Source organism: Oryzias latipes, chromosome 22, assembly GCF_002234675.1.
Source record: "Oryzias latipes chromosome 22, ASM223467v1".
NCBI lineage: Eukaryota > Metazoa > Chordata > Actinopteri > Beloniformes > Adrianichthyidae > Oryzias > Oryzias latipes.
Window position 1 is genome coordinate 19,909,508 of NC_019880.2, and position 5,985 is coordinate 19,915,492.

General features: G+C 39.9%; 1 protein-coding gene across 1 annotated transcript; it reads left to right on the forward strand.

Moving 5' to 3' along the window:
• Positions 1-1,135: 1,135 nt before the first annotated feature.
• Positions 1,136-4,934, forward strand: LOC101169649 (tubulin beta-4B chain). Its single transcript, XM_004082667.4, has 7 exons — positions 1,136-1,293; positions 1,485-1,593; positions 2,854-2,964; positions 3,062-3,306; positions 3,389-3,711; positions 3,799-4,143; positions 4,214-4,934. Exons 1-7 carry the CDS (start codon positions 1,237-1,239, stop codon positions 4,359-4,361), a joined length of 1,338 nt encoding a protein of 445 aa, XP_004082715.1. The 5' UTR covers positions 1,136-1,236; the 3' UTR covers positions 4,362-4,934.
• Positions 4,935-5,985: the final 1,051 nt, after the last annotated feature.

Here is a 5,985-nt window from a genome sequence, read left to right on the forward strand (position 1 = left end):
AATTGTTATTGATCACATTACAAATGTTTGGAAGCTCATTTGTTTGATTTTCGATTTATTAATGTTTTATTTATTGATTAGTGACTTGCAGGATCTCTGCAGCCCATTGATGACAATAACTAACAATAATTTGATTTTGAGTTGCCAAAAGGTTCCGAATTTCTTTGTTTTTTAAACCTATCCGGAAATAAAACTTCACAAAACGCTTCAGGCAAGGCTCTGATAAGCAGACAACTTGGGTCTTTTTCTCGTAAATGTATGACTATTTTTCTCATAAATTTACATGTTTTAAAGTCGTAAATTCACAACTTTTAAAGTCATAAAAGTATGACTTTAAAACACCTATATTTATGAGAAAGAAATTAAAATATTTAGCCTATGACTTTTAAAGTAATACAAATATGACTTTATTCTCGTAATTTAAAAGTTTATTTCTTGTAAATTTATGACTTTAAAGTCGTAATAAAAAAAAAAAACTGTGTTTGTGAAGTGGCCCTAAAACTTTTGTATGAAAATAACTCATATTTCAAAAAATATTTGTTCTATAGTGTGCCAAAGGTAATGTATGAAAATATATATGGATTAAGTTTTCTCTGAAAGGCTAAAGAAAAGCATGGTATAGGCCCTTTGATTTCAGATGAGATGTTCATGTTGCAGATTATTTTTTAAAGCTGTATCATGAAATGCTAGAAGTTAACATTTTTTTTCCATTTCATGTTAGTCTTGATGCATCAGAGAAATGTTTAAATTGATCAATAACTATTGGAATTTGTTCGTAATTTTTCAGAAACAGTACTATAGCGTCATCTGCTACGCTAGCTGGTTTATGAATGACTCCATGACATGACAATTTTTTTTATACGTCTCCACTGCTTTTTTTTAGATAAACTGCTAATGTTTCAGTTACTAATATAAAAGATAAGGTCCTATTTTTATACACATCTTTAAACACTTTTGCCACTTCATTATTTCTCGAGACTTTAACTTGATTTTAAAACGGTGCATGTCGCATTTCTTATTCCTTTTCCTAGTCGGCTTAAAATAACCAATGACGATTTAGAGTGTACAAATTCTTGACCAATCAGTGCTTGAGATAATTTGATTGTCATGAAGTTCATCCAATCAGATGCGAGTGTTTTTAACGCTAGCAACGGGTGTTCAGTTGTGAGGTCAATTTCCTGCAGGAGTGCTTGTTGGAGTACTTGTTCGGTATTAAGTTCCCTTATTTCCGCAAAAATGAGAGAAATTGTTCATCTACAGGCAGGCCAATGCGGTAACCAAATTGGAGCAAAGGTAATAATTATTTTTTTCCCTCTACAAACGTTTATTTTGAGGTGAGCAGCGAGAGGTCGTGTGATAAGTTAGCTAAGCTAGCTAACGGCTAAACTGATTGGCTCAATGACCAACTCCTGTAACCATTAACTTAAGTAATGCTTCCATGTTGGGTAATCGAACTGTTCATGATAACGTTGTTTCATTTTTAGTTCTGGGAAGTGATTAGTGACGAGCATGGCATTGATCCCACTGGAACCTACCGTGGGGACAGCGAGCTGCAGCTGGAGCGAATCAACGTCTATTACAACGAGGCATCAGGTGAACTTAAAGTAGTTAGTCCATTAGATCAGTAAAATTGTAAAAAAAAAAAAAAAAAAAAAAAGGTATTTCTGATGCGACATTGTAGTATCACATTTGTCCAGCAGTGGAACGTTACGTCATCCCTCTGGATTTCACAGACAATGGTTTCCTAGTTACTCTCTGTGGCTCAGTTTCCATGGTAGTACGGCATACAAACAAAAGGAACATTATGCTTTCCTATCAACACCGATAGGAAAATAACAGGAACAACAAATGACATATATTAAAATATTTTACGCCAGTTATCAATAACGTTGGGGGTAGTTTACTATCATAATTTCGTTTTGCCATTGTCTGCATTTAAGTTGCAGTTTAGAAAAATATCGTTAATCTCCATATTTTTAGACTTTAGTCAAATTCAAGTTGTAGTTTTTAGTTTAGTTGTTTATTCCACAATGAATGTGTCACAACAACAAATCACCTCACAATGCAAATGTGGAAAAAATGGACCCCACCCCCGAAGCAGACGCTTCTTATCTGGGGTCCAACATTTTAACCCAGCATAAAATAATGAAAATGAGTGGCAGAAAAGAAAAATATAATTATAAATAACATAATATTGAGATGACCTTGTTTCAGTATCCCTTGTGCTATCTTAGATGACCCCACCCTTCCATTGACGTGTTCTTCCTACCATGACAAAGGTGGATAAAGGTGGAAAGATTTCATGTAATCCATGGACACCAGTGAAGATCACAAATCATTAAAGAAAAAAGGTTCAGAGCAATGAATAGTGGGTCTAGATGACCCAACTACCAATGGTAAAGTGCCTAGGATAGCACAAGGGATTTATTGAAAGCAGTTACCTAAAACTTGTTAGAAAGTTTTTTGTCGTGTTTTGCTCATTGACTATTAAATAACTCAATTTAACAGGCAAATGAGTGTAAATCAAATAAGTTGGAATGTAAATCAGTTTCTGACTGTTTGAAATAAGTTTTAAAAACTCATAAGTTGAAACCCTTAGACTCTTGTTTGTTATGCCTGCTTTTCTGTTTGTGCCTTTAATTTTAGCATTAAAGTCATATCAAAAATCAAACTTGGTATGCTGCACTATCCTAGCAAAGATACATTCATTTGATCCATTAATAGTGGTTTTCTTCACAACAAAAATAGAATAAAAGTTTATTGATCCCCACTAAGGTGGGATCAATAAACTTTTATTTAACTATGAAAATGGCCACAAACCAGGATTTTTACATTTTCCCACTTTCTCTAAAGGTGGCAAGTATGTCCCTCGTGCTGTGTTGGTTGACTTGGAGCCGGGTACAATGGACTCTGTGAGGTCTGGCCCCTTTGGTCAGATCTTCAGACCCGACAACTTTGTGTTTGGTAAGCATTTTTACACACAAACCGTAAAATCTACCACTCTTAGCATGTCTATTGTCTTTAGTTTGCTTAAGACGAGGTTTATTTGCGTGTTCTACAGGTCAGAGCGGAGCCGGTAATAACTGGGCCAAAGGCCACTACACTGAGGGAGCTGAGCTGGTGGACTCGGTTCTGGATGTGGTTAGAAAGGAGGCAGAGAGCTGTGACTGCCTCCAGGGTTTCCAACTCACACACTCCCTGGGTGGAGGCACGGGATCCGGCATGGGCACACTCCTCATCAGCAAGATCCGAGAGGAGTATCCAGACCGGATCATGAACACTTTCAGTGTGGTTCCCTCACCTAAGGTGCATATGATGCCCCTGGCCCTTTTACACCCCCCTTGATCTTTTCTTTTGGTTGACTCTTTCCGTCTCGTCTTTCCTCCAGGTGTCGGATACCGTGGTGGAGCCTTACAACGCCACGCTCTCTGTCCACCAGCTGGTGGAGAACACGGATGAAACCTTCTGCATAGATAACGAGGCGCTGTATGACATCTGCTTCCGCACCCTGAAGCTCACCACACCCACTTACGGGGATCTCAACCACCTGGTCTCGGCCACCATGAGCGGCGTGACCACCTGCCTGCGCTTTCCCGGTCAGCTCAATGCTGACCTGAGGAAGCTTGCAGTCAACATGGTGCCCTTCCCCAGACTGCATTTCTTCATGCCCGGCTTCGCACCTTTGACCAGCCGAAGCAGTCAGCACTACAGGTACCATCAGAGTGACCAAACACACTTTCACCACTTTGTTGGAGTTAAAAACAAAAAGTGTACATTGTTTTAACTTGTTTGTTTTAGGGCTCTGACTGTCCCAGAACTTACCCAACAAATGTTTGATGCAAAGAACATGATGGCGGCCTGCGACCCACGCCACGGTCGGTACCTCACCGTTGCAGCCATCTTCAGAGGCCGCATGTCCATGAAGGAGGTGGACGAGCAGATGTTGAATGTGCAGAACAAGAACAGCAGCTATTTTGTGGAATGGATCCCCAACAATGTCAAAACAGCCGTCTGCGACATTCCTCCACGGGGCCTCAAGATGGCCGCCACCTTTATCGGTAACAGCACTGCCATTCAGGAGCTGTTCAAACGGATTTCGGAGCAGTTCACTGCCATGTTCAGACGCAAGGCCTTTCTGCACTGGTAAGTGGAGCAGTTTGGTTTTAAAGTGAATACATATGGCCCAACTAATTATTTCCCTTTATGGCTGTAGGTACACTGGTGAAGGGATGGATGAGATGGAGTTCACTGAGGCTGAGAGCAACATGAACGACCTGGTGTCAGAGTACCAGCAGTACCAGGACGCCACTGCTGAGGAAGAGGGAGAATTCGAGGAGGAAGGAGAAGACGAGCTGGCCTAGAAGCTAGCGTCAATTCTAATTTATCCAACATGTTCAAGCAAGGAAACCGTTAGGTAGTTGTAGTTTTAGGTGAGCACTTTTTCTGATTTAGAGTAGTACCACTTTGTCAAAATGTAAGCGGTGTGTAGAAGCTTCATCAGGTGTCTGCTCTGCAGGCAAGCTTCACCACAAATAAGTGATGGGTTGGGGTGGGGGGGTTCCTGTGTTCCTCTGCATGTTCTCGTTTTTCCCATCCCCCTTAATGAGCGCATTGGTTCAGCATGATTTGAATCCGATCTGTTTGACTAAAGTTAATAAAAAAAGCAAAACATGCAGGGCTTTTTCTGCTGATCCTCACTCAGTGATGTTGGATCCTCACAACAATCTGTCTAATCCAATCTCTTCTCAAAAAAACTGGTTTGGACTGAATTTATTTTGTACGTTCACCTTAGTGACACAATTTTAGTCTCTTCAGAGTCTAAACCCAAAAGCTTTAATCATAAAGCATCACCGTTGATGTATTCTGGCTGAATTTAACTTGGTGTTTCATCTCATGTAAAAGTACTTCAATAAAAATTCTTCCTTCTGAGAAAAGTCTGTTATGTTATGCTTTTTGTTGTTCTGTTTTTATAAACTACTTCATAGTTTAAATTCAAATCTGCTTTGAGCAGAAAACAGACCCCCCTCCCTCCCGTAAATGATGGTACACATCTAGCACAGAGTAAACTATTCATTAAAACTCACATTTATCACTAAATTTCATGAAGTTTGAAAACTTTTACTTTCAGCACCACATTGTAGTTTTTCTTTTTACATCTTGAGTCCAACAAATAATGTTTTCAGGTTTTAATGGAATACAGGAATATTTGCAAGACGTTACATGTATTTTGCACCTTTTGCATGTAAACCTCGCGCTATCCTAGGCACTTTACCATTGGGAGTTGGGTCATCTAGACCCACTAGACAGTGCTCTGAACCTTTTTTCTTCAATGATTTCTGATCTTCACTGGTGTCCATGGATTACATGAAATCTTTCCACCTTTGTCATGGTAGGGAGAACACGTCAATGTAAGGACCGGGTAGCACAGATAAAAAACTGAAATATTAATGCCAAAATTATTCAGCCCCCTTAAGTTAATACTTTGTAGCACCACTTTTTACTGTGATCACAGCTGGAAGTCTCTTGGGGTTTGTCTCTATCAGTTTTCCACATCCAGAGACTGACATTTTTATCCCATTCCTCCTCGCAAACCAGCTGGAGCTCAGTGAGGTTGGATGGAGAGCGTTTGCGAACAGCAGTTTTCAGTTCTTTCCACAGATTCTCCATTGGATTCAGGTCTGGACTTTGACCTGGCCGTTCTAACACCTGGTTATGTTTCTTTGTGAACCATTCAATTGTATATTTTCCTTTATGTTTTGGATCATTGTCTTGTTAGAAGACAAATCTCTGTCCCAGTCTCAGGTCTTCTGCAGACTCCATCAGGTTTTCTTCCAGAATGGTCCTGTATTTGGCTCCATGCATCTTCCCATCAGTTCTTACCATCCTCCCTGTCTCTGCTGAAGAAAAGGAGACCCAAACCATGATGCTGCCACCACCATGTTTGACAGTGTGTTCAGGGTGATGAGCTGTGTTGCTTTTACTGCA

What these genes read in the sequence shown, in the direction of transcription:
- LOC101169649 (XM_004082667.4), top strand. Translation starts at nt 1,237, where the DNA reads ATGAGAGAAATTGTTCATCTACAGGCAGGCCAATGCGGTAACCAAATT. An exon ending in CTATTACAACGAGGCATCAG is followed by an intron (nt 1,594 to 2,853) that starts GTGAACTTAAAG and finishes CTTTCTCTAAAG; the next exon opens with GTGGCAAGTATGTCCCTCGT. An exon ending in CGCAAGGCCTTTCTGCACTG is followed by an intron (nt 4,144 to 4,213) that starts GTAAGTGGAGCA and finishes TTATGGCTGTAG; the next exon opens with GTACACTGGTGAAGGGATGG.